The 26,755-nt window shown below is 39.4% G+C and overlaps 1 protein-coding gene across 3 annotated transcripts in view; it reads left to right on the forward strand.

Annotated features, from left to right (window-relative positions):
- Nucleotides 1–26,755, forward strand: part of NEIL1 (nei like DNA glycosylase 1) — an 824,101-nt gene that overhangs the window by 134,550 nt on the left and 662,796 nt on the right. For all 3 annotated transcript variants that reach the window (XM_044077181.1, XM_044077184.1, XM_044077183.1), the window contains exon 2: nt 4,212–4,692. In XM_044077181.1, coding sequence (XP_043933116.1) covers nt 4,223–4,692 — 470 coding nt within the window. In that variant the 5' untranslated portion in view covers nt 4,212–4,222. The remainder of the gene's footprint in view (nt 1–4,211; nt 4,693–26,755) is intronic.

Here is a 26,755-nt window from a genome sequence, read left to right on the forward strand (position 1 = left end):
TATGCTTGGGGTCATTGGCTCGTTGAACGGTGAAATTCCTCTTCATCTTCAGCTTTTTAGCAGATGCCTGAAGGGTTTGGGCCAAAAGTGACTGGTATTTTGAACTGTTCATAATTCCCTCCACTTTGACTAAAGCCCCAGTTCCAGCTGAAGAAAAGGAACCCCAAAGCATGATACTGCCACCACCATGTTTCTCCTTGGGGATGGTCTTCTTTTGGTGATGTGAATTGTTTTTGCGCAAAATGTACCTTTTGGAATTGTGGCCAGAAAGTTCAACCTTGGTCTTATCAGACCATAACACATTTTCCCACATGCTTTTGGGAGACGTGATGTATTGTTTTGCAAATTTTAGCCGGGCCTGGATGTTTTTCTGTGTAAGAAAAGGCTTCTGTCTTGCAACCCTACTCCATAGCCCAAACATATGGAGACTACGGGAGATTGCTGTCACATGTAGTACACCACCAGTACTTGACAGAAATTCCTGCAGCTCCTTCAGTGTTGCTGTAAGTCTCTTGGCAACCTCCCTGACCAGTTTTCATCAATTTTGAAGGGACATCCAGTTCTTTGCAGCGTCACTGTTGAGCCATATTTTCTCCACTTTTTGATGACTGTCTTCACTGTGTTCCATGATATATCCAATGCTGTGGAAATTTTTTTGTACCCTTCTCCTGACTGATGCCTTTCAACAATGAAATCCCATTGATAGTTGTAAGCTTTCTGCCAACCATAGCTTTTGCTGTAGCAGGCAACCGAGTAAATGTCAGGAAAATCCTTCTAGGACAGCTGAACTTTTATTTGGGGTTAATCAGTCTCTCTTTAATTGATGGCAGGTGTGTACCCAAGAAGACTGAATGTTGTAATTAAATCAAAAGGTGCTTCAGCACAGTATTAGTTTAAGGGTGTGCACACTTATGCAACCAGCTTATTGTACGTTTTTTGTTTTTTATATTTTTTCCCTTAACAGATTTGTTTGTTTTTCAATTTGATTGTACAGAATATAGGTCACATTAAAGGTGGGAAAAGTTTTGAAATGATTTATTGTGGTCTCATTTTTTTATGTCACAAAAACCTGGCATTTTAACAGGGGTGTGTAAACTTTTTATGTCCACTGTATGTATATGTGTGTGTGTGTGTGTGTGTGTGTGTGTGTGTGTGTGTATATATATATATATATATATATATATATATATATATATATATATATAAATATATATATATATGGTTTACTATCATATTCCCGAATCGAACTCCATCAACTGCACTTTTATCAAACACAGAAATTCGAAAACGGTAATGTCGAACACCAAAAGCCAACCTAGGAACGGGTTTTAAAATGGGTCGAGATAGGGGAGAGGTTTGTAGTTCGGCAATAACAGAGAACACCTATCTCGACCCATGTTAAAACCGTTCCTAAATTGGCTTTTGTTGTTCGACATTACCATTTTCAAATTTCCGTGTTCGACAAAAGTGCAGTCGACGGAGTTTGATTCGGAAATATGATAGTAAACCATATGTATATGTGTGTGTGTGTATATGTATATGTATATATATATATATATATATATATATATATATATATATATATATATATATATATATATATATATATATAGATGTACAAGACGCAGCACGGTAACATTAGTAAAAAGTCCACTCATGCACTTATTCAGATACTAGGCTTCAACGTAGTTTATGTAATGGAAATGGATCAGTTGCTAAATAAAACTAAATACATTACATGAAGTGAAAAACTGTAAATGTCTTTGCAACACCCAAAGATATTAAAATTATTAAACCTAACTCTTTGAATTTAAAACTTAATAGTACCATTTTGAAAACTGACAGAGCCATTCCACACTCTTTCAACTGTACGTCATAACGTGGGAGACCAAAGAAAGAAAAATGCCTGCTGTCCTTTAACAAACACAGAACGACTAGACTCAAGATCATACTTTCTGTGGGAATCCAGAAAAGTATGCATGTTCATCTACATGGGGGTGATTAGGACAAGTGTAATCCACATGGAGCAATATAACTTGTATGAAGTCAAATTATGATTGTCTCGAGTGCAAGCCTAAGGAAGTGCAGGTAGTAGCTGGCTGTAAAAGATGATGATAATAAAAAAGGTACACTGGACTGCAATGCCACCTGTAATGCAATTGCTGCTTTAACAGCTACTAGCAATCACATTTCAGAATGTTAAAAAAAGAGCTAAATATATTGCAACAACAAATTGTAAGGGCAGTGAAGAATGGTTATACATGCATCAGCATCACAACACTGGTTCAGTGACAGCAAAGTACGATAAAAATCCCTCAGCAAAATTGATGTGTTCAACAACTACACTGCACATAATCGTTCCCAGAGATGTTTAGCATTGCATTTTTATTGGAATCAGAAGTCGGGATTGAAAGGCTCTACTGAATACGTAATTGGAGGCATTTCCTGGGCAAAAACAGTGGCAGACTGGATTGTTGATGATGGTCCTTGTACAAATATGGAGAAAGTGGAAAAATAACAAAGTGCATTACAATTTCAGCACCCACATATTCTCTGTAGCTCTGCGAGAACATTCCAGGCTTAAAGATGTCTTGCAGTACTAGAGGTGTAGGAACTAGGGATAAAAGAAACAGTCACAACTGTGATGTACTGTAGCAGTCTGAACATTTTACAGTGCTACATTCAAAAGATAGGAGAGAAAAATGATAGAAGCATACAGTGCTCCTTTAATAGCAATAAGGTTGTTGCTGAAGTTGGTAACTAGATGTTTTGATTAAAGTAAGACTTGCAATTTTGTCTGTGTGAAAGGAGAATAAAACACAGCTTCATTTTCCTCAGCATTTTGTAAAAGGGATTATTCACAGGAGATGCTACTTACAGAGTGTATATTGTAACCTTGGGATTAAAACACTAATGATAAGTAATTTATCTTGTTTCTTTAGTAAGCAAGTTTGATACCCTGTAAGCAGTTTTGAGTTTGTTTAGTACTTTATCAGCCTTGGTGTCAGTATGTTATTGAAGTAATAGATAATTATGTAGGTATAGACCAAGAATTGTTTTGGTTTAGTAACGAAAGAGCATTATCATATGGATTAGTAATGGATGAAATTTGTGCAGTTAAGTCTTTGAGAGGTACCTTGGCATGATGCATGTTGTTATTGCAAGGTTAAGGGTGAATTTATTTGAGGACAAATTATTCCAAATAAAATCATTCTGAAGGGTTTTCTTTAAGGTACATGATAACCAGTAAGCATTAGATATATAATGCTATTAATGTTTGGTAGAGCCAGGGGAATATTACTGTTGATATGTAGGGAAAACAGTAGAGGTCCAAGGATTGATCCTGGAATACTTTGTTTGAAAATGCCCTTGTGTCTTTGAACCTGTTATTGACTAGCATTTGAAAGTCCTTTTCATTAGGCACATAGTAAAGATGTATAAAACATTTTCTGAGAATCCACAATAGGTATGTTTCTGGAGTAAACATTTGGTCAATTCAGACACCTTTTTGAGGTGCAGAAAGATGACAGATTTTCTGGCCTTGTTCCATATTAGATATTATTAGGCTTGTTACTATGTTGATAGCTGTGATAACAGTTAATTATGGAAGGAAGCCATGCCGCTTCTCTATGAGAATGTCATATATATTTACTAATTGTAGTATTTGGTCATACACTTTTTTTTCAAATATTTTGGATGACATATATTTGCTACTGGGTGATATTTATCTGTGAAAGATGAAAATATGTTTGTTGTGTATACAGAAGTGAGCTCACACTCCCTGGGAGTATGGGACTGTATCTTAAATTTGACTATATTATATTACTAGACTGCTCATCTTATGCATACATCAGAACTAGTAGAGAAAGATTTTGCAACATTATAATTATTGTGAATTTTATGTTTTCCTCATAACATGTTTAGCAAATATGTGATTATTTACAGATTATATATTGTCATTATCTAACTTTATTTCCTCTTATTATCAAGTGTAAATCTACAAAACCTTGAAGCTTTTCCTTCTTGGGTGCCTTCTGAAAATGACACGTAGGGTCAACCAGTTAATATAATATAAATAAGTAATCCTGTTTGTCAGCAAATTTGATGCTGGTAAGATATATTTCTGTTTAGAAATCCTTCTGTCTGCACTGCCTTCCTTTTTTATCCCTCATTGCTCTTTTCATTTCATAACATTCCTGTTTGTCTTCTAGGTTTGTGCAAGATGCCTGAAGGCCCAGACCTTCATTTAGCTAGCTGCTACATTAACAAAGTCTGCAGTGGTGTGGTGTTTTCAGGGGCTGTTGTAAAGTCTGAAGTGAGCAAAAATCCTGAAGTGCCTTTTGCTTCTGAAGCATACACAATCTGTTCTGAATCCCGAGGGAAGGAAATAAAACTGACCTTAAGCCCAATCAAAGAGGAGAAAGTTAAAGAAAATGTGAAACGAGGGAAGCAACAAAATACAATGGCATCTAATGCTTTGACTCTAGTTTTTCGTTTTGGTATGTCTGGGCATTTCAGGATGACATCTGAAGATGAGATACCTAAGCATGCTCACCTGAGGTTCTATACCAAGGAGAAACCACGGAGAGTTCTAAGCTTTGTGGATATCAGGAGATTTGGCAGTTGGGAAGTGAACGGATCATGGCAGCCTGATAGAGGTCCCTGTGTAATGTTTGAATACGAACAGTTCAGGTAAGTACAGGGTACGGAAGATAAATATGTAGTTGATACTCCATTGTACTTTTTTGAGTTGCTTATTAAAATGTTCATTGCAGTATCATTTCCTTTATATGGCTTTGTACTGGCTTACGTTTAACATGAAGAAAGTGGGAATTTATACAATAAAAGTGAAATATTAAAAATAATTTGCAAAGTAATAAATGTAAAAACTTAAACAGGTTATAAAGTACATGAGATACATTTTGAACGTCAATGGTGATTGCACACCTTTTCCAGTTTGAATGTATTAACAGTGGTTAGCTTAAACAGGTTATAAAATATGAGATACATTTTTAATAGTGTCAGTAGTGACTGCACAGTGTTTCTTAAGTTTAACCACTGTTTACTTTTAGCAAACTAAGTTCAAAGTTTATCAGTGGTAATTGAATATAGAAATTATGCTGAAGGTTGAGAAAGTAATTGTAAAGTTTAGGAGAGTAATACTGTAGTGCAGAGTAAGAGAGATATGTCCTGTGGGCATAAGCAATTATAGGAGAAAGTGGGGAGAAGGATATGATTTTGGTATGCAAGATGGAGTGTAAACTATTGTTTAACCAGGTGGGGAACAGGGGCAAAGCTACTTTTGGTTAAGTAGTCCTTTAGAGTGACTTTGAAACTGTGATATTGGCAAATTACGAAGGTAAGGTGTTCCATGATTTTCAACAGCTGATGTTTGTCAGTGGTTTTGGTTAGGGATATGTTGGAGAGAATAGTGCATAGCTTAACAGTTATGTTGGTAATTTTAAAGGCAGATTGTAACTTGTATGTATTTTAGATGGTTATGAAATTCCGTTCAGTTGAGATATTTAAGTATGGTACACTGGTGGCTGTGGAATGGGTAGTGTTTGCTGCAAATCTTGCAACTTATTGTAATTGTAACATTGTTCAAGTTTTACTAATAATGATGCCTGCATATTAGTGAGGAATGCAGCATCATATAAAAGTGCGGGGAGAAGGTATGTAGATTTTAGAGTACTTCTGTTTGAGTTGGTAAGGAAACGTTTGTCTCTGTAGAACATGCCAAGTTTTTGGTGAACCTTTTTAATAGAATTCTGGATGTAGAGGTAAAATCTTAAGTTACCATCTACTTTAACCCCTAATACCGTAGCATGTGAGGTAACCTTGATGACAGCACCAGTAAGAGAGAATAAATTTAAATTAGTTTTTTCTTGATGGAAAGCGGTAGGAAAGAAAAGTAGTAAATTTGGGGGGGGGGGGAGTTGAGCATTAGTTGGTAGTTTTAGAGCCATTTTCAGTGCTTGAAAAGACTTTCTTTGTGATTTGTTGAAGGCGCATTAGGTTGTCAGAGGAACATATAATGGTGGAATCTTCTGCATATTGAATTAATGAGGCTTGTTGGGTGGATGAACGAGATAATTGGTGAATATATTGAAGTGGAAAGGGCCAGCAATAGATCCCTGCGGTACAGCAGTGATGACAAGGAGGTAGAGGGAGAAAGTTCAGAGCCATTTCACTGATTGTTGTCTACTAGAGAGATAGCCTACCCTTCAACAGTTGAGAGACCAAGTGAGGACATTTCTAGGAGAGGTTTACTATGACTGAGTGTATGGAAGCCTTTTAACAGATCTAGGAACATGGTGTCAGTTAGCGTGCTACTATCTCTGGATTTGTGGATGGGTTCTGTGAAGGCTAGCAGTGATGGGATGGAAGCCATGTTGTGTAGGGAGAGGAGATCTTCTTGGATTAGGTGCTTTGCTAGTTGTTTCTGTATGCATGTTTTAATATTTTAGAGAGGGGTGAAAGGAGTGCAGTAGGTCTAAAGTTACTGGTTTCACTTGAAGGTCCACCTTTATGAAAGGTGATGAATTAAGACTTTTCCAGAGGAGAGGTATGTAGGATTCTTGGATGGACCTGTTTATGCATATTGAGACAGAAAGGTTTATAGTTTTGGCATCTATTTTGTGATATTCGCTAAGAAGATTGTCTGCTGTAATGGAGCCTTGTATGAGCTTATTTAGGATTTTTTTTAATAGGCTGTAGACACTGGTTGTGTGGTAAAAGCAGAGTTGCTGATGTGTGGTGGCTGTGGGATGTTAGTTCTTGAGATGGGGAAATCTTTGTTGAGGGAGGCAATGCAGTCTATGAAGTATGTGTCAACTGAGTGGCAGTTTCAAGAAGGGTATTGTTGGGAGATGGGTGAGGAGTATATTAATTTCCTGGATGTAATAGTTCTATGACAAAAGACCAGAATTATTTTTTTATTTTGTTTGTTATTGTTTTGAGTGCTGGCATAGTAACTGTTCTTTAATCAGCATGCATTTATTCATTCATTTATTGTTTTATTTTTGCCATTTTTCTAGCCTATGTCTCTGTTGTACATAGTTTCTACTGTTTTTGGAAACCCATGTCATGTTTGCTTTTACTGATTTTGTTTTTAGAGGTGCTAGGCTGTTTAGGGTATCTAAAAATGTGTTGGTGTTTATGGCATCATCCAGTGGTATATTTTAGGATATTTCGGTTTATGGATTCAAGGATAGTGTTGAATTTATTCTAGGTTAAAGTTGGAGAGGCTGTGGATACATTTGAGGATTTGCTGTTTGGAGGGGTTACAGCTGCATCTGGTGGAACAGGTTAGCATGTGGTCACTAAGATAGTTTGAAAGTATAATTGTGGAAGTGAATTTGTTAGGGTCTGAAACTTAGATCCAATCAAGGGCTGAATTATTGGTTTTACCTTAATATGTGGGTCTGTTGATTAGTTGTTTTAAGCTGAATAAGTTCATACTAGAAGTTTGGGAACTGAATATTTGTTCAAGCCAGTGATGTTGCCTAATATTATTTCTCATGTGAGATTGTTGTAGCTGTCCAGTGCAGAATATCTTCAAGTGTGGTGATGTTATCACCTGGAGAGATGCAGAGTGCAATTATGCATATCTGTTTATGGTTTAGTTTCAGTTGAGTTAAATTTAAATTGTGGTCTATGGTCTCTGTAAGGAGTAATCTGATAGTGGCTTGGGAATAAGAGATACACCACCACCTTTTATATTTAAGCAGTCTTTACTGATGATATTAAAGCTAAGAGGGGTTCTTTCTGAGTCAGCCAAGGTGGGTCCTAGCCAGGTTTCAGTTTATGGCTAGGATGTATGGTTTGTTTGGGGCTATCTAGGCTTTTAGGTTGGTGATTTTATTTCTTTTACATCTATTGTTGATGGTGACAAAGGTTATTTTTTTATGTTGAGTAGTATCCGGATTTGGATTGGGGATTTAAATGCTGGGTTGTTTGTTTGAGACAGATTGTAGTAGGTCCTAGGTTGTGATAGATGTCCCCTCCTAGGAGTATTTTTGTTAAAAGGGCTGTTTTGTCTATTTTCTTTTTTTTTTGTGATTATTTATATTTAAAGCTTTTTTGTTTTGTGTTGATTATAATGTGTGTTTAGGAGTCTGTACTTAGGATATAGGTAGGAGGCATCTGTGAATAGGTTTGGTGAGATGAGTGGAGAGTTTAAATGACTGGTGTGACTAGGCTGTTGGAGATTGTAGGAGAGATGTTTATTGTTGCTATCACTTTATGGTAGGAGGTGAGAGAGATAAATAATGAGTAGAGAAGACTAATAGCATGTTAATGGCTTAAAGAGAGGTTGGAGATGGGAAAGTATTTTAAGGTTAGTGTGACATTGTAGCAGTTACAGGTGGGAGGAAATGAATGTAAGGGGGTTGGAATTAGATGTGTATTGTTGAGTATTACTTGGGCAGGGGTAAGTGTGAAGTGAAATTAGGAAGGGGGGATTGAGGAAGTGATGTACGTAGGATGGTATAGAGGTGGAGTTTTAGGAGGAGTTTGATTGGTAGGAGAGTGTAGTAGGTGAAAGTAAGCTAGAATAAAGGTAGAGGAAGATGGGAGGGTGGCATTTGGGGTTGGGGTAGACACATGGAGTGAATTCCAGCCACTACGGGATTAGAGCATTCGGAGAGCTATCTGTTTGAATGGGTGGCCCTGCTGGAAGTTGATAGTAAGTACCCAGAGGGGCGCACAAACAAATGTGAGAATTCATTTAAAATAGAGGCATATGTTGCCTTCTTTTATCATAGTTTTAAGATGATTATTGCATAAAGTTTTGTAATGGGATATGTTGCTTAGAATGTTATGGTTGACAAAAAATGTTGTTGTTTTTTTTAATTTTTTGTTTACACTTCTAGCCACAATTAGATAAGGTTAATAGCTAAACATGAGGTCAAACATTAAATTTTACATAGCTTGTTAGGCATTGAGTTAATACATTTTCATCAAGATAGCTGTGATGAGATCCTTATTTTATTTAAAAGCAGCAAGGTACTTGATGGCAGTACGGGTTGAGTTTAGACTTTGAGGGCAAGTTCATTTACTAAATTGCTGGCAACATGGTTATGTTCAGTGATTCAGTGCAATGACCTGTTGATAACACATTTAAGCATATAGTTAAAAAATTAGAAGTTATGTACTCACCATAACGTTCCATCTGAGTAGGTAGTTCATTTGTCTGCAACCTGTGGGTTACCGATCCGATATCGGATCCGAGCCGGCAACTTGTTTCAAGCTAATGGATCCGAGCTCCTAGCTCCTCCCTTCACCCATAATCCCCTGCTAACCCTCCATGACCTCAGATCTAGTTTGCCGCTCTTGTGATGGCTGGATCCTTTTCTTGAGCTCCGCAGATAAGTGATAAAAAAGTTAACTTTTTTCGTCAGAAATTTCTGTTTTTGTTTAAATGAACATTTGTAAAGTGTGTCTGGGTTAGGTTCCCTATTTTTTGTTTAATTAATACCCTCCCTTCGCTGGTCGCTAGTGTGTGAGTGTTTGTTGAGTGTCTTTTGGGGCCTGTGTGCGTGTGTAGTTGTTTTTTTTTCTTTACCTTTTTAGTTAAAAAAAAGGGGAATGGCTGAGGCCCCAAAAGCCATATTTTCTAAATGTACCGAGTGTGGCCATAAGCTCTCCCTGGCTGATGGCCACACTCGGTACGTTCGGTGCCTTGGGGTTGAACACCTCACCTCGGGCTGTACTATCTGTGCAGCGTTCAATCCCAGGGCACTGAATGAACGGAGGTTGAAGCTGGTCCTGGCAGGACTTCTACCCCTGGATTCAGCTTCGGCCTCCACTACCTCTGCTACTCCCGTGGCTCCATCACAGCCTGTGGTGGTTGCCACTCCTGCCCCCCTGCCTCCGACTGGGACTCAAACTCCCGCTAAAGTGTCAGGGTTCAACCTAACACCCTAGTAATGGGTGATTTCAACTACCCCACCATTAACTGGGAAAACTACTCATGTACCAACTCTTGTGCTCAACGTTTTCTGGAATTCATAAATTCCAATGCCTTGGATCAACTTATCCACACCCCCACCAGGGGCAACAATATCCTAGACCTGGTCATTACCATCATGGGCAACCGGTGTTCCACACCAGAGGTAAATTCCTCATTGGTCAGATCTGACCACAAGCAAATCACCCTAGACATCCACATCCGAGCCCCATCCCCCATTAGGGAAACCACCGTAAACAGTTTCTCCAAAGCCAACTTCATGCTTCTTAAGAAAGAAGTGGCAAACTTCACGGCACCTGTGCTGATGGACAATAGAGATACGACTGCTGAATCCTATGCAGTTGCACTTTATAAGCACTTACATGAATGCATGGATCGTGCAGTCCCTAACAGAACCAAGATGCTATCCTCCAAAAAAAGGAAGCCAATCTGGTGGTCCCCTGCTATAAACAAACTCTACAACAGAAGAAAGAAACTGTTGCAAAAAAGTGTAAAATCCCATGACTGGAGGAACTCCGTGGTCAGCCTCCGTAAGAAGCTGAGATCCCTCATAAAATCCTCCAAAGCTAGTTACGAAAACAAAATCGCCACTGATTCTAAAGACAACCACAAAGCATTCTAAGCTATATCAAGAATCTCAATGGCAACACTCAGATCTGCTCTTGAGTTACAGCACAATGGCACCAAATATACGGAACCAACTGATATTGCCAACATCCTGGCAGATAGGTTCAGTGCTAACTTTACCTCTCTCTCATCCCCTAAAGGGCCCATCTCTATACCGGAAGAATGCAAAGTACCTGTAATCATGGCTGCACAGGTAAAAAACACACTCTTCAAAGCCAAGAACACAGCATCCATGGGACCTAACAACATCCCAGGCTGCGTTCTACATGAACTACAAAACGAACTGGCACCCCACCTAAGTACCATGTTCAATCATTGCTTCACCTCAGGCTTTGTGCCCACTGAATGGTGCACAGCAATGGTTATCCCACTCCACAAAGGGGGTGCCACCACGGACCCCGGGAACTACTGCCCCATTAGCCTGATGAGCCTGGTCTGCAAGGCTATGGAGCGTATCATCATGGGACTTATAAACAATGACAATGGTAATCTCCAAACTCTGGACCCTACCCAGTTCAGGTTTATAAAAGGCAGATCATGTCTCCTAAACCTGATAGACTTCTTTGAAGTGGTCACCAAAGCTGTAGATGAGGGTAAGGTGGTATACACAGCCTATCTAGATCTCGCCAAGGCTTTCAACACCATCCCCCACTCTAGAATTATAGACAAACTCACTAAACTAGGTATAAATCCCTATGTCACAAGATGGGTTGCCAACTGGCTCACTGACCGAACCCACACTGTGAAAGTAGCAGACTCTAAATCCAACTTCAGACCAGTGACAAGTGGAGTACCACAGGGTTCAGTCCTAGGTCCTCTCCTGTTTGGTATCTACTTCTCTGAAGTACAGGCTAACACAGAAGGTCTTTGGCTAACTAAGTTCGCAGATGACTACAAACTAGGAGCCATAATCAAATCTCCTAACAATGTGGATATCCTACAAAAGGGCCTCACTGAGACAGATGCCTGGTGTCAAAGCCATGGCCTCAAGCTCAATGCCAAAAAGTGCATGGTCATCCCTTTTGGTAAAAACTCTGTATCCATGAACTACCACATAGGCGGTAGTCTACTTAACACCAAAAGTGTGATAAGGTGACCTTGGGATACAGGTGGACAGTAGTCTCTCCTTTGATAATCACATTGCCTCAGTAGTCAGGAAATCCTTCTACGTGGCACACCTCATCACAAAAGGTTTCTCATCCAGGAAAAAAGAGTTCATTGTTCCCCTCTGCTCATCACTCATTAGACCCGTTGTAGAGTACAACGCCCCATTTGGTATGTACCTCACAAGACATCTACAACAACTGGAAAGGCCACAGAAATACCTCACAAAGAGGATTACCGGCCTCAAACTGATGCCCTACGCAGACCGTCTAAAAAAACTCCAGCTTTACTCCATCGCATATCGCCTACTCAGAGGCGATCTCTGCCTAACATACAAAGTTATGTCATTCCCAGAGCTGTTGGACATGCTCCACGTAAAGAAATTCCAATCCCTCCGAGCTGCACGCTCTAGGGACCTAAACCTTGTCACCACAATAAACAGAACATGCTGGAGGGATTGATTCCTGTCTCAGACTTTCCATACTCTGGAACAAACTACCTGTCTATATCAAACAAACTTCCTCATTAGCACTCTTCAAGAAAAATCTTGATGATTGGATGGGAGATAGGAAATTCACCCTGTGGATCACTTCTGTGGCTCTGCTTGACAGGGGCACAGGAAAATAATTTTCTTGGGTGGCAAAAGCCAGGTTACCGTTTGGCTAGGCTTATATAGGCCGTAGGGCCAATAGCCTAATACCTACCTATGAACCTATAATTATTTAAACTGCAGATGTTTTTTATTATGTTTGAAGATTTTAAATTTATTGTTCTTAAAATGTTTTGCAATACTTTGGAGCTTTTCTCCCCAGACCTCCAGTGAACATGGGCTCCTATCCAGTCGGGCTTCCATGGTAATAGAATGTCAATAAATGAATAAGCAAATTAAATGTATGTGGTGTATTAGAGATATGTATTAGAGATAACTAGGTGGCTAAAGGGTGTTGTAAGGGTAGAGGAGAAGAAAAGTGGGGACATTTTAAGTTGGAACAAGTGTTCGAGCCAGAGGTAGTATGGGACAGAGCAGGAAATGTATCACTGGGGTTGGTAGTGTGAATGGTAGAGTTTGGGAAGTAATGTTAATAGAATTGTTAAGTATGGCAAAATCTTAAATCTAATGTCTACTTAAATAGTTGTCCTAGCGTGGCATGTTAAATACAGAGCAGTGCCGTTAGTATGCAGGTAACTACATATAAGCTATTTTTTGACAATAATGGTGTCTTAAGTATACAGTACAGTAACGGTGAGAATGCTAACTGACCAAATGCTGTGTCTTCTAAGCAATTAGTGCAGTGCAGTATTAGTCACAATCAGAATGTCAACATTTCAGTCAATTTCAGCTCATTTGCTGACATTGCAATCAAGTTCATCTCAGTAGCTAGCAGTAGGTTAAACAGTGTGTTAGCTTAGGCACAAACAGGGCAGTTCAGTTTACAGTTACAATCTAATAGCCAGCATTGCACTCAGTTGCTGCTCAGTCACTAAAAATATGTTACCAAAGCATTCGCTCAGAGACTAAGCATTTTGCGCAGCACAGTATAAATTCAAGCAAACGCTTTGTGTCATACCCAGAGCGTAACTTAATAAAATGATATAGAGGCTAAAAAACACTGCAAACCTGACTTGTTTGCTGTAGCAGTATAGCAAGTTTTGGTTATGTAGTAAGGGTTAAAACACTCATACTCTGACAGTCTTCATTAATTATGTTTGCTAGTCAGCACTTAAAGTTGGACAGACTTTCAGTTAGTGTGACTCATAGCAGCTAATCGTTGTAACAATAACAGCTCATTGTAAAGCAAACCTACTTACATGCTTAGCAGTGGGCTGGAAGAGTGAATTCCGAATTAGAAATATGGCACTTGGTGTGTGTAGGTGAGATGTACAGACACTACATTTTCCCTTCTTTATTGATTCACTGTACTTTGTATTATTTTTGTAATTTTCTTTTTACTTGATTGAAAAGAAAAATCTCTTTCAGTGTCCGCTTACCAAAGATTAAGAAGTCTATTTAACTAAGTACATAAATTAAACTGTTCTGATTTTGTGTGGTTAATTTCTGAATTATAAATTAATTTCACAAAATAATCTAGCAGAGCTATTACTTTCTTATTGAGTTTTACTTTAACTAGTTAGCAAAGATTGTGAATGACACAACCATGCTGGACCAAGATTTATTTTCACCATCTTAGCTGGAAGCTTGCTGAAAGTTTGCTTTCTTATTTGGAAAGGTTGTCTTCCGCAGAGCAAACTAACAGATCCTGTATAAAAGGAATGCTTAATAAAGTGCAAAATGTGCCAGTCTTAGTGGGGCAGGCTGCTTGCATCTTAATAGCAGTTTTCTAGGTAATAAACTGCAGCTTTGTAATGAAAAAAAACTGCATTTTCATGTGTGGTAGTATTTAGTTATTGGGGTGCAAATGTATTTTGACTGGGATTTATGAACCTGATATGCAGAGACAAAGACATTGAAAGCTTGTGCTGTGGATTTGCTATTCATGGATAGGCCACACAATGTGGAAGGTATGAGTGCCATTTTGAGGGGTGTAAAGGATACAAAACTGATCTACTATATAATAGATCAAATAATATGATTGGTGTCAGTAGGGGAGAAAATTATATGTATTGTAGTAGTAGTAGTATTACTAATAGTATCTGATGTTGTCTTCTTTATTCTTCCGCACAGATGGGTTACGGATCTGACTCAGCTGCATTTTCACAAGCTTGGATTCCAGTCTCGAGTTCCTCCCTCTACCAATAATGCTCTACCCTCTACCCAAACCTCCACAGATCTCGTTTGCCGCCAGCAGTGACAGATGTGGTTTTCTGCAGTCTCTTTTTTTTTCAAGACCTTTCAGCCATATTTTTCTTGTTGGTTATTATAAAGTAAAATCAAGTTGGAGGTTGCAGGAGCAAAACAGGTCCAAAAAATGAAGAGTATCTCAAGACCAACTATGTAAAAAGAATAAATATTTAATTGAAGATGAGCGCTTTCACTGATAACACAGCTTCTTCAGATCTAAGTTAAAATAAATAGAAACTTAAAATGATTCTTTTATATGATCACCTCTAGTGGTCAAACAAGTAATTACAGTGAAGAAAACATAAACTGATTCGTTTGTATGATCACCTGTAGTGGTCAAACAAGTAATTACAATGAGGATACATATAATGAATGAATAGCAAGTTGGATATACGTCATAAAATCACAAATCAAATAAATGTTAAATGCTCAAACAATGCCTGTCCTGAAAATACAAAAAATCCTAGTCAACTACATTTCTAAATGGAATGACAAGGAAAATATATAACCTATATGAAAAATGTTATAAATAAAAATGAGTGTTGAAGTGGGGAGAGAAATGAGGTAAAATGCTAAATTCTTTTATATGATCACCTCTAATGGTCAAACAAGTAATTACAGTGAAAAGAACATAAACTGGTTCTATTGTATGATCACCTCTAGTGGTCAAACAAGTAAATACAATAAGGATGCATATAATAACCTAAAATCACAAATCAAATGGATGTTAAATGCTCAAACAATGCCTGTCCTAAGAATACAAAAAATCCTAGTCAACTACATTTCCAAATGGAATGACATGAAAAATATATAACCTATGTGAGAAATGTCATAAATGAGAATGAGTATTAAAGGGGGGAGGGGGGGGGAGAAAAAGAAAGAGAAATGAGGTAAAATACTAGTGCAGATGTCACTAGAGAAAGCAGATACAATCTATTTAATATTCCTGCGTGTTCTTAGTCTCGGTTTTATCGAGGCTCTATCATTGAGGCCAGATCCTTTATCTGCCCTAAGCCGAACCATCCAGTCACATTCCTTATTTTCTGTATGCGTCCTAATATCACCTCCTCTTATTGCAGGAACTATAGTTTCAAGTACTCTAAAACAAAAACAATGCGATCTTCCTGCAAGATTGACATGTTTTGCTAGGGCATTATGAGGTGAAACCTTCCTTATATGATAGATGTGTTCCCTCATTCTGTCCCTTAATGATCGGTTGGTTTTCCCAACATAAAAGTGGGAGCAGATCTGGCAGGTGGCCAAATATACCACATTAGTGGTCATGCAGTCAGCCTCCACATTTATTTCATAAGTGACAAGCATGTCAGGATGTAAAAAGTTACTGTCTTCATTAATAAATTGACAGAAATTGCATCTACCACACAGTTTAGTATGTCCTGCTACTTTGTTTACTGTTCCATACTTAGGGTAGCATAGCATCTTTTTAAGATTGTTCTTATTCTTGTACAAAAAGCTGGGAGTTTCACCAACTATGACTCTTAGTTTGGGATCGACATGCATGATGGACCAATATTTATTGATGATATCCCTAATCTCATTATTATCTGATGAATAATATGTTGAAAACTTAACATGAGATAACACGTGCTCCCTATTCACCTGGGTGTTGGAACTGTGACGTCCAAAATATGGTGTAGCTACAGTGTTGCGTAGTCCTAAGGCTCGTTCCAGAGAAGGATCAATTTCATTGATATTGTATCCTCTCTGCAGAAGTCTACTTTTAAGGTCCCCTAGTTCAGATACGAAGCCTGCCTCCATAGGATTTAGCCTTGATGCTCTAATGGCCTGACCTACCATAACATTCCTGAATACAAAAGGAGGGTGCATGCTCGATCTCATGAGCAGGGTATTAACATGACATGGTTTCCTGTACACTCCTGTATTAATAAGACCATTTGGAAGTTTTTCAATATACAAATCCAGGAATTAAATTCTGTTATATGAAAACTGCATTGTAAATTTGAGACAATCAATTAGGTTATTCATGATAGTGTGTATCAGTTGAAGTTGTTCTAAAGTGCCGTTCCATATCGCAAACACATCATCGACAAAACGTCGCTAGAACTTAACGTGTTCTTTAAATAATGTCTCACAGAACAAGATGTGCTGTTCCCAATGCGCAAGGAACATGTTGGCGTAGCTATTGGCACAGGAAGTGCCCATAGCTACGCCATCTACCTGTTTGTATATATCATTGAAAACAAAAAAATTGTTTTCTAATACTAGTTCCAGGAATTGTATCAATAAATCAATCTTCACTATGTCGAACTCACTATGTTCCTTAAGATATTCAGAAATAAACGTTAAGTCCTAAGGTGTTCGGAATGACTGTAAAGAGTGATTGTATATCAAAGGTCACGAACATAAATTCATCAGTGATGCCATTACAGTTAAAACAATCATATAGTTCTATTAAGAACTGTTTGGAGTCCTTTAATACAAACTTATTCTTGTTCAGTACTTGCCTCAGATGTTTCTCTATGTATACAGAAATATGCTCAGTGACCCATCCACGGCCAGAAACAATTGGTCTCATGGGTGGGTCACTGGCATTGTTATGTAATTTCGGCAGGCCATGTATAACTGGAATCAAAGGTGTTTTCACTAGAAGGTATTCATATAAATCACGATCAATCAAACCACTCTTATGAATGTCTAATAAGATGTTATGTACATATAAAATGACTTCTTGTACTGCTGATAACTCAGTCTCTTTATAAAATTTATCATGCAGCATACTTGACATAGAATCATAGTAGTGTAGGGTATTCAAGACAACAATGCAACCACCTTTATCAGCAGGTCTAATAATGATTCTATGGTCCTGTTGTAGTCTCTTAAGACTTTGCCTCTCTTGGTATGTTAAATTATCATATTTTCTTAAAATCCTACCTGATTTGGTTCGATTGTAATAGTTGTATATCTCATCTTCTGTGAGCCTAAAATAGGCTTCAACAAGTGGATGATGTACAGGTGTATACTCACTTAATTTTTTAAACACTAATGCATCCTTTGAATATGCTGTAGTATCAGAACCTCCAAAATGGAGTTTCAGCATTACATTCCTGCAATAAAGTTTCAAGTCAATAATTGTATCTGTTAACTTACTGTGTGTTTTAGGTATAAAGCTGAGCCCTTTTCTCAATAAGTTGAAATCATCTTGTGAGAGTGCAACATCAGATAGGTTGTGTACTATGTTTTGTCTGTTCTGTTCCACATCTTTTTCAAAGTGCGGTTCTGCTGAAACTCCCCTGAGAGTTTCCTTTTCTGCCTGCCACGACTCATAGACCTTGCCCTTCTCGGGCCTTTCTCTAGTCGAATTGGCAGGGGAAAAGACACCTGTGGATTAGCATCCAGGCTAACATCCCCCACATTCTTCCTAACTTTAGGTCTGACCACAGGATCAGTAAGTTGGCAAGGTTTTTCCTTTACAATCTTGACTGAAGGATATAAATTATTAGTCTCACTTACACTCGGATGTATGATATGTATGACATCCACTGAGTCAGTGGTGGAGCATATTGCATTGTCAGAGTCCGTATTTTTCCTGTCACTATTGTCATTCGGCCTGGTATCTAATATTCCAATGTGTTCCGGCCGATCAGTCTGAGTAGGGGATGTGATAATCACCTCCCCATTAGATTGAACCTCATCTACAGAATCTTTAGAAATACACTTATTCAGGCCATTCAACACAATAGGACATGCATTAGTGTTACAAAACTGTTGCCTATGCAAAGGAGTGTACAAATTATTACCATCTAGTCTATGTCTCATACCATTTCTTGATTTAATGTCCACGCCAATATTGCTATTGGTATTGGCACTGTTCACACCAGCTTTACTGTTAGTATTTGTACTGTTCAAATCATTTTGTCCATATCTGGGCCAAATGAAGATGTGGCCCAGTCTAAAATCTTTAAAGTCTCTGATTATTTTGTTCTTTTTCTGATGGAAAAGCTTGCGTTCAAAAGCATGAACGCTATCTAATAAATTCTCGATAAGTGGGTCTACAATACCAGCTGTAAAGTCTTGAAAAACTACCTGCTGTTTACCATTAATGTCTTCAATAAGTGCAGCCTCTTCCGGTTTGAAAAAATCCACCAACTGCAGATATTGATAGCTGAAACCAATATTCAATTTCTGCCATGCTGTGAGTAGGTCTGGATAGTCCTTACCCGTGCTAGGCATGTTGAAAACCCTCAGACCTCGTGGAATTATGTTATTGTCTATACAAAACTGAAAATGCAGGCGGTCCAAGGGGGGGCTGTCACTGTACCAGCTAAATACTGCCGCATCCTTTTTTGCAAATCTTCATTAACCATGTGAATATTCCGCTTGTGTTCACCTCGCGGTATATAATCCAATTCGATATCTGCCATGATAGAGGCTTTATGGAACTGCTCCGGTCGTCAGTGGTGTATAAACACAATAAATAAGTAAACTTAAGACAGCACACCACTGAATACACCAGATGAATGCTACCTGTCACCCAGTTTAAAAAGCACTCATCTGGTGTATTCCCCTTGGACCTCTGACTGTCTGGCGACCAGTGATGACATCGATGGTAATACAACAGATACAGAGAGGTTGTATGAACTGCTTGATGGGATGGAGAAAAGTTTTTTGAAACTGAAGCGCTTACAGGTACAGCGCCTGCATTTTCAGTTTTGTATAGACAATAACATAATTCCACGAGGTCTGAGGGTTTTCAACAAAATAATCAGAGACTTTAAATATTTTAGACTGGGCCACATCTTCACTTGGCCCAGATATGGACAAAATGATTTGAACAGTACAAATACTAACAGTAAAGCTGGTGTGAACAGTGCCAATACCAATAGCAATATTGGCGTGGACATTAATTCCAGAAATGGTATGAGACATAGACTAGATGGTAATAATTTGTACACTCCTTTGCATAGGCAACAGTTTTGTAACACTAATGCATGTCCTATTGTGTTGAATGGCCTGAATATTATTCAGTAGATTCTGTAGATGAGGTTCAATCTAATGGGGAGGTGATTATCACATCCCCTACTCAGATTGATCGGCCGGAACACATTGGAATATTAGATACCAGGCCGAATGACAATAGTGACAGGAAAAATACGGACTCTGACAATGCAATATGCTCCACCACTGACTCAGTGGATGTCATACATATCATACATCCGAGTGTAAGTAAGACTAATAATTTATATCCTTCAGTCAAGATTGTAAAGGATAAACCTTGCCAACTTACTGATCCTGTGGTCAGACCTAAAGTTAGAAAGAATGTGGGGGATGTTAGTCTGGATGCTAATCCACAGGTGTCTTTTCCCCTGCCAATTCGACTAGAGAAAGGCCCGAGAAGGGCAAGGTCTATGAGTCGTGGCAGGCAGAGAAGGAAACTCTCAGGGGAGTTTCAGCAGAACCGCACTTTGAAAAAGATGTGGAACAGAACAGACAAAACATAGTACACAACCTATCTGATGTTGCACTCTCACAAGATGATTTCAACTTATTGAGAAAAGGGCTCAGCTTTATACCTAAAACACACAGTAAGTTAACAGATACAATTATTGACTTGAAACTTTATTGCAGGAATGTAATGCTGAAACTCCATTTTGGAGGTTCTGATACTACAGCATATTCAAAGGATGCATTAGTGTTTAAAAAATTAAGTGAGTATACACCTGTACATCATCAACTTGTTGAAGCCTATTTTAGGCTCACAGAAGATGAGATATACAACTATTACAATCAAACCAAATCAGGTAGGATTTTAAGAAAATATGATAATTTAACATACCAAGAGAGGCAGAGTCTTAAGAGACTACAACAGGACCATAGAATCATTATTAGACCTGCTGATAAAGGTGGTTGCATTGTTGTCTTGAATACCCTACACTACTATGATTCTATGTCAAGTATGCTGCATGATAAATTTTATAAAGAGACTGAGTTATCAGCAGTACAAGAAGTCATTTTATATGTACATAACATCTTATTAGACATTCATAAGAGTGGTTTGATTGATCGTGATTTATATGAATACCTTCTAGTGAAAACACCTTTGATTCCAGTTATACATGGCCTGCCGAAATTACATAAGAATGCCAGTGACCCACCCATGAGACCAATTGTTTCTGGCCGTGGATGGGTCACTGAGCATATTTCTGTATACATAGAGAAACATCTGAGGCAAGTACTGAACAAGAATAAGTTTGTATTAAAGGACTCCAAACAGTTCTTAATGGAACTATATGATTGTTTTAACTGTAATGGCATCACTGATGAATTTATGTTTGTGACCTTTGATATACAATCACTCTTTACGGTCATTCCGAACACCTTAGGACTTAACTTTTATTTCTGACTATCTTAAGGAACATAGTGAGTTCGACATAGTGAAGATTGATTTATTGATACACTTCCTGGAACTAGTATTAGAAAACAATTTTTTTGTTTTCAATGATATCATATACAAACAGGTAGATGGCGTAGCTATGGGCACTTCCTGTGCCAATAGCTACGCCAACATGTTCCTTGCGCATTGGGAACAGCACATCTTGTTCTGTGAGACATTATTTAAAGAACACGTTAAGTTCTATCAACGTTTTGTCGATGATGTGTTTGTGATATGGAATGGCACTTTAGAACAACTTCAACTGATACTCACTATCATGAATAACCTAATTGATTGTCTCAAATTTACAATGCAGTTTTCATATAACAGAATTTAATTCCTGGATTTGTATATTGAAAAACTTCCAAATGGTCTTATTAATACAGGAGTGTACAGGAAACCATGTCATGTTAATACCCTGCTCATGAGATCGAGCATGCACCCTCCTTTTGTATTCAGGAATGTTATGGTAGGTCAGGCCATTAGAGCATCAAGGCTAAATCCTATGGAGGCAGGCTTCGTATCTGAACTAGGGGACCTTAAAAGTAGACTTCTGCAGAGAGGATACAATATCAATGAAATTGATCCTTCTCTGGAACGAGCCTTAGGACTACGCAACACTGTAGCTACACCATATTTTGGACGTCACAGTTCCAACACCCAGGTGAATAGGGAGCACGTGTTATCTCATGTTAAGTTTTCAGCATATTATTCATCAGATAATAATGAGATTAGGGATATCATCAATAAATATTGGTCCATCATGCATGTCGATCCCAAACTAAGAGTCATAGTTGGTGAAACTCCCAGCTTTTTGTACAAGAATAAGAACAATCTTAAAAAGATGCTATGCTACCCTAAGTATGGAACAGTAAACAAAGTAGCAGGACATACTAAACCGTGTGGTAGATGCAATTTCTGTCAATTTATTAATGAAGACAGTAACTTTTTACATCCTGACACGCTTGTCACTTATGAAATAAATGTGGAGGCTGACTGCATGACCACTAATGTGGTATATTTGGCCACCTGCCAGATCTGCTCCCACTTTTATGTTGGGAAAACCAACCGATCATTAAGGGACAGAATGAGGGAACACATCTATCATATAAGGAAGGGTTCACCTCATAATGCTCTAGCAAAACATGTCAATCTTGCAGGAAGATCGCATTGTTTTTGTTTTAGAGTACTTGAAACTATAGTTCCTGCAATAAGAGGAGGTGATATTAGGACGCATACAGAAAATAAGGAATGTGACTGGATGGTTCGGCTTAGGGCAGATAAAGGATCTGGCCTCAATGATAGAGCCTCGATAAAACCGAGACTAAGAACACACAGGAATATTAAATAGATTGTATCTGCTTTCTCTAGTGACATCTGCACTAGTATTTTACCTCATTTCTCTTCCCCCCCCCTCCCACTTCAACACTCATTTTTATTTATGACATTTTTCATATAGGTTATATATTTTCCTTGTCATTCCATTTGGAAATGTAGTTGACTAGGATTTTTAGTATTTTCAGGACAGGCATTGTTTGAGCATTTAACATTTATTTGATTTGTGATTTTATGACTTATATCCAACTTGCTATTCATTCATTATATTTATCCTCATTGTAATTACTTGTTTGACCACTAGAGGTGATCATACAAAAGAATCAGTTTATGTTTTCTTCACTGTAATTACTTGTTTGACCACTAGAGTTGATCATATAAAAGAATCATTTTAAGTTTCTATTTATTTTAACTTAGATCTGAAAAAGCTGTGTTATCAGTGAAAGCGCTCATCTTCAATTAAATATTTATTCTTTTTACATAGTTGGTCTTGAGATACTCTTCATTTTTTCGACCTGTTTTGCTCCTGCAACCTCCAACTTGATTTTACTTTTAAGTGCTTTTTAAACTGTGTGACAGGTAGCATTCATCTGGTATATTCAGTGGTGTGCTGTCTTAAGTGTACTTATTTGTTGGTTATTATTGTTATAGCTTCCATCTTTGCCCCTCCTCTCCTACCTGCAGTTTTTCAGGTGTTGGGTCTTTCATAGTCTTCCTTTCTCTGCCGGCTCCTTTTTCAAGCCCTGCATTCTTCTGTCTTTTGTGTCCCTTTTTGGCTTAGTACCTATTAAAAAAAATGTTTCTGTCTTTTGTTTCCGTTTTTGGCTTAGTACCTACAAAAAAAAAAAAACAAAAAAAAACTTCCTTTATTTTTAGTGGTTGTAGACAGTAGTTTCTTTCTGTGTAGTGCTACAGTCTGAGTTGTTTTCTGTGCCTTTTTCCTTTCTGTTACAGGTGTACTTGGTTTTTGTGTGGAATAATGTCAGATAAGCCTACAGGATTTAAACGCTGCTCAGAATGTCGACACAAGATTCCATATTCTGACGCCCAGCAGGTGTGTGTATTGTTTAAGGCCCGAACCTCTCAGGTCAACTTGCCAGATCTGCAAGGGATTTAATCCTAGAGCGATTGCTGATCATAAAAACAAGCTGATTCTTAAGGGCCTGTTACCTGCTTCAGATACTTCCTCTCCAGGGGCTTAAACCCCTTCCAGGCGTATGGTGGGGTCCACTGACCCCCAAGAAGCTCTCTCATAAGCCCCCCAGGGCTTTGTCAGAACCTGACGCTAAAATGAGTAAACATTCAGACCTGACATTGTCAGATTCGAGACCTCCTACTGCACAGATGGATCCAAGGCATTCCTCGGATCTAAATGATTCTTCAGTGCTGACGTCCTCTCCTAGGCCTTCTACCTCTACTTGGATCCAAAGGCCTCTAATCTGAGAGCTCAGGAGCCAGATGCTGAAGTTTACTCTTAGGTCGGTATTCCCTATGATACCGTCCAAGATGCTGCAGACTCTGAACAGACATCCCTGGTCAGGGTCTGACATGGACAGGTTGATGAGGAAGATCCTCAAGACTCCTATCCAGAAGGGGGTATTGCCCACTCCATCCCCTCTGGGATCCGTGAGTGCTGCTCTTGCAGTACAATTTCCTTTTCCAATCCAACCTTCGGTATCAGAGTCCCAGGATCTTGCCCATCCAGGAGAGTTGGTGTCACATCTGAGGAGGCTTTATTCCTCAACTCCGACAGTCACCTTGACTGCCTCTGCTCCGATGTCATTGGATCAGAGTGGGTCTCTGATATGGGAGGCCATTGTTGGATCGGGGAGGAGGGGTCCAGCTCCAAGTCTGTTGGAACCATGGATGACCCTCCCCTGGTGGACGAATGTGTGGTTCTAGTGGCCTGCCCGGCATGGAAGGAGCCGGACACAGTCGAGCCAGTACCCAAACAGCCAGATAAGTTTTTGCCACCCCCCCACCCATGGACCGTCCCTACTGGAATATGGGCATACCGATAGATGCCATGGTTGTGGCAGCAGCTACCAAAAAGGAGCTGACTGAGCAGAGCTCCTCTATCCATCTGCCGAACAGGGAGTCCAGAGCGATGTACAGATTTGATAAGCATGTGTATGCCTCGGCCACCTTCTCACTGAGAGTATTGAACTATATGGCACACTTTAGTAGACTGCAGAGAGATCTGGTCAAGGAACTTTCTGACTCTATAGCTGAGACCACGTCGGTGGAGAACTTCAAGAAAGTATCTTCCCGACTGGTGAATCTTTCTTCCCTGGTTAATTATTCCATGAGGCTTATCTCCCATGCTATGGAGGGCACCTCATGGGTAGCCGGCTGAGGCACTACAATTAGAAGGCACACCTGGATGAGGCTTTGTGATTTCATGGAGCCATTAAAGCATCCTTTATTAATGCCCCTTTTGATGGCTCCTCTTTGTTCGGGCCATGGGTCAGAGAAACCCTAACCCACAGTGAACAAGAAAGGAAGACCCTGTCTGCCATCAGGGTCAGATTTTCTACCCCACCCCAAGCATACTTTTTCAAGAAATCAGCAAGGTGGTAGGAAAATCCTGAGCGCCTTCCCAGGAACAACATGGGGACCCTTCCTCCAGAGGGGGGTGGGGAGTTCAGTGGGACACAGGGGCACTGCAGGGTCAGCGCTTCAGAGAACCTTTCTCTGACCAGTCCTATCAGTGCTTCTGAAGCTCTGTCTGACTGCTGTGCTCTGGAGGCAGTCGGGGGTCATTTTTCACTGCACTAGAGCCTGGATCAAACTCACAAAAATGGCTGGTTGCTCCTTATAATATCCATAGGATATGGTATCCCCTTTTCCCTGTCACCCCCAGAAAAGTGAATGAAACTCCTGATGTTCCACCCAGTCAAAGGGATGTTCAAAAACTGCTGCAAAAAAGAGCCATCTAAGAGGTCCCGACCAAACAGAAAGGATTCAGAATGTACTCATGCTTGTTTTTAATGCCAAAGAAAACCAGGGACCCGAGACCCATTCTGGATCTAAGCAGTCTAAACCTGTATGTAAAAAAGGCAAAGTTCTGGATAGTTACAGTTCAGTCCATCTTACCGCTTTTGCAGAAGGACGATTGGATGTGCTCAACAGACTTACAGGACGCGTACCATCAAATCAAAATATACCAACTCTGCTGGAGTTACTTGCGCTTCACACTGGGAGCCAGTCATTATTCAGGGCTCTGCCCTTTGGGCTCACTACAGCCCTTAGGGTGTTTATCAAGTGCATGACAGTAGTTGCAGCTCACTTCAGACTACAAGGATTCTGAGTGTTTCCATACTTGGATGACTGGCTTCTAACTGCCCCAACCAGGTATCAACTCAATCGAGCTAGGGATTATTTGTTCCACCTATCCCAGTCATTGGGCATTGCTATAAACCTGGCAAAGTCAAACCTGTCACCAGCACAGCGATTGGAGTTCATTGAAGCCCTTCTGGACATGTCAAATCAGATAGGGTTGTTACCACTTCACCGCATTCAATTGCTGAGAGAACAACTACAGGTTATTCTGCATCAGTGGTCTCCAACAGCAAGATTTGTACTCCAGGCTCTTGGGTCTGTGGCGGCTGCCATCACTCTTTTTCTACTGCAAGGTTCTTTATGCGAGTTCTTCAATGGACTCTGGCTCTTCAGTGGTCGATTCTTTCTCAGCCCCTATCTGTGCCTATCAGGTTGTCTCCGGTTTGTAGGAAGCACCTCCAGTAATGCTTCTTTCAGATGATCTTATTCTCTGCAGACTGTTCTTCTCCCCACCCCCACAGCCACAGTGAACATGGATGCTTCCCAGTTGGGGTGGGGAATGCATTTCAAGGGAAAGATGGTCCAAGTCACGTGAACTCAGATGAAGACCAGATTGAATAACAACATTCTGGAGATGAGAGCAGTTCTTCTCATGTTGCAAGCTTTTCAGGATGTTCTTCCTCTGGGACCTATTGCAATTCATGCAGACAACATGTCGGTAGTCTGGTATATCAACAAACAAGGATGAACTCGTTCATATCCCTTGTGCAAAGAGGCCATAAAAGTCTGTGAATGGGCAATATCTTCAAATAACTTTCTGGTTGCAACTCACATGGGGAAATTCAGTGTTCTGGCAGACAGACTCCTATGGTCCATTCTGACCCTTACGAGTGGTCCCTTAATCAATCAGTAGAGAATCTAATCTTCAGCTGTTGGGGTCAACCGTGCTGCGACCTATTTGCTTCCCCTGAAACAACAAATGCAGCTGGTATTTTGCTCTGATCCCCCTTTTGGGGAGTCCACGAGGGGCGCTCTATTTCACGATTGCCCCCCGGTCTCCTTTATGCTTACCCCCTCTACCACTTATTCCAAAGTTTTTACAGATGAAGACCTCTGTAATCCTCATTGCCCCCTTTTGCCTTGGCAAACGTGGTTTTCCTTCCTCTGGTCTCTCCTGAAGTATCCACCATGGATACTGGAACCCAGAGCAGACAGGATCTCC

This window comes from Protopterus annectens, chromosome 7.part0, assembly GCF_019279795.1.
Source record: "Protopterus annectens isolate FY-2018-M chromosome 7.part0, PAN1.0, whole genome shotgun sequence".
NCBI lineage: Eukaryota > Metazoa > Chordata > Ceratodontiformes > Protopteridae > Protopterus > Protopterus annectens.